This window comes from Olea europaea, chromosome 7 (genome assembly GCF_002742605.1).
Source record: "Olea europaea var. sylvestris chromosome 7, O_europaea_v1, whole genome shotgun sequence".
Taxonomy (NCBI): domain Eukaryota; kingdom Viridiplantae; phylum Streptophyta; class Magnoliopsida; order Lamiales; family Oleaceae; genus Olea; species Olea europaea.
In genome coordinates this window covers 24,742,783-24,744,869 of record NC_036243.1, presented here as the reverse complement: position 1 = coordinate 24,744,869, position 2,087 = coordinate 24,742,783, and the positions used below count along the sequence as shown (strand labels likewise).

General features: G+C 35.1%; 1 protein-coding gene across 1 annotated transcript; it reads left to right on the top strand.

The window, feature by feature from the left end:
- Positions 1-175: 175 nt before the first annotated feature.
- On the top strand, positions 176-1,189 carry LOC111398098 (mitogen-activated protein kinase kinase kinase 18-like). Its single transcript, XM_023025054.1, has one exon. The coding sequence runs from the start codon at positions 176-178 to the stop codon at positions 1,187-1,189; it is 1,014 nt and encodes a 337-aa protein (XP_022880822.1).
- The last annotated feature ends 898 nt before the right edge of the window (positions 1,190-2,087 follow it).

Sequence of the window (2,087 nt, the reverse complement as noted above, 5' to 3'; positions counted from 1 at the left end):
AAAATAACGGATAGTTCTAACTACAATTACAATCAGATTATTCCCTATATCCTAGTTCTAGCGGGAGTCATTTCTTATGTAGGAGAGTCAGAGGAAATTAACTATAAAACCCAAACTTTCATTTATTTTCTCCTATATACTTTGTTTCAACTTCTGGTCCGGGAAAAGAAAATTAATGGGTTTCTGGAGTAAATATCGAGTTCTTGGTGCAGGTAGCTACGGAACAGTACATTTAGCAGCAAAGGTCGATCCTCCTCTTTTAGTTTCTACTGCCGCCGTGAAGTCCGCCGTCTTTCCGTATTCAAACTGGGTGAAGAAGGAGGGAGAAATTCTGTTCGAATTGAGAGGTTGTCGTGAAATCGTCCAGTGTTTTGGGGAAGATATAAGTTTTGAAAACAATAGAGAGGTCTATAATCTTCTCCTCGAATATGCATCAGGTGGATGTCTTACTGATTTGATCATCAAAACTGGAGGATATATGCCAGAATCTGTCGTTGCGTGTTACAGTTATATGCTGCTTAAGGGTCTCTCTCACGTCCACGAGAAAGGGTTTGTTCATTGTGACATCAAACCCGCCAATATTCTTGTCTTTCCTAGCCAAGATGGTTCTTCTTTACACAATCTCAAGATAGCAGATTTTGGACAGGCCAAGAAAATTGAAGAGGAGGTGAAAATCTTGAATCCTGGGCGATCGACTCACAACAGAGGGGCACTGCTCTATTCGTCTCCAGAATCGATAGCTTTGGGAATTCACAAGCCAGTTACCGATATATGGTCTCTTGGTTGCATCATAGTGGAGATGATCACAGGGAAACGCATTTGGTCGACTACTCGGAGTGATTCAGAATTGTTTCAGCAGATTGGATTTGGTAATCCAATACCCGAAAATATTTCCGACACTGCGAAAGATTTCTTGGACAAATGCTTGGCCAAGAAACACGAACAGAGATGGACGGCCGACATGCTATTGAGTCATCCATTTATTGTCAAGAATTTGGCAACGTTGCCTCCAAATTTCGAAGATCGAGTGATGTTCTGTCAGACTAATCCCTTTTCGACTGGTATATGGGCTTCTACATTGAACCTGTTTACTACTCCACCTAAGTTTCATCTTCCATATCCTCACCAACTTTGTGCATTACCCCGGAAGATTAATCAGAATGTTCGTGTTCGTTATCTGTTACCTTAGAAGCTATATCAACCCCGCCAGAAGGTTCAAATGCCGATTAGTACTTGGTATCTTTTGGAAACAATCTGGGAAAAAGTTGATATCTAGTTTAGAAATTTATAATGTTTTGAATTTATAGTTCCAGGTATTAGTTTCTTCAATTAGGTTATTTCTGGTTTCCACATTCAGTAGAGTGCTTGAGATACACGTAATTTTGGAATAAATTTCAATTTTGTTATTCTCATTGATTCATGAATTTTAATGTAATGACTTCGATAGTTTTGCTCATAAATGTACGGAAAATACAGTTCAAAATTTTCATAAAAATATATACTTCTTCTTTTTTTTATTTTTAATTCATTACGTAAATGATTCCTATTACACTTCCATTAATCATTCTTCTCACAACGACATCAATGTCAATTTATTATTTATTTATTTTTAATTTGAAACTACTTCAACTTCGTTATGTGAAACAGTAAATTTTTATTATATTATGTTAGATTGATACATGGGTACAAATCTTTTTATGGGCATTCAATGTCATTATTGTCTGGAATGACATTACATGAAGCAATAATTTTTTTTATCATAAGGGGTTCGTTATTTTTGTCACAACAACTTTAGTATCGTTATATCATATTTATAATGCGATCCAAATCATTTTTACTATAACAACTTCAGTGTAGACATAATTGTGAATAACAATTTCAATGTCGTTATCGATTCACATAAAACAACAAATTCAATGTGAAAGTATGTCGAAATCATTTGTAAATGCTTTCATTTAAACATTGTAATCACCCATATTACTCCACTCCAATACTTACATTGCAAACATGAACATTTTTAAATTAGAACAACACAAGATGTCGAAAATCATAGAATCAATTACAGTTACATGATTAATTGTTAATAT

What these genes read in the sequence shown, in the direction of transcription:
- LOC111398098 (XM_023025054.1), top strand. Translation starts at nt 176, where the DNA reads ATGGGTTTCTGGAGTAAATATCGAGTTCTTGGTGCAGGTAGCTACGGA.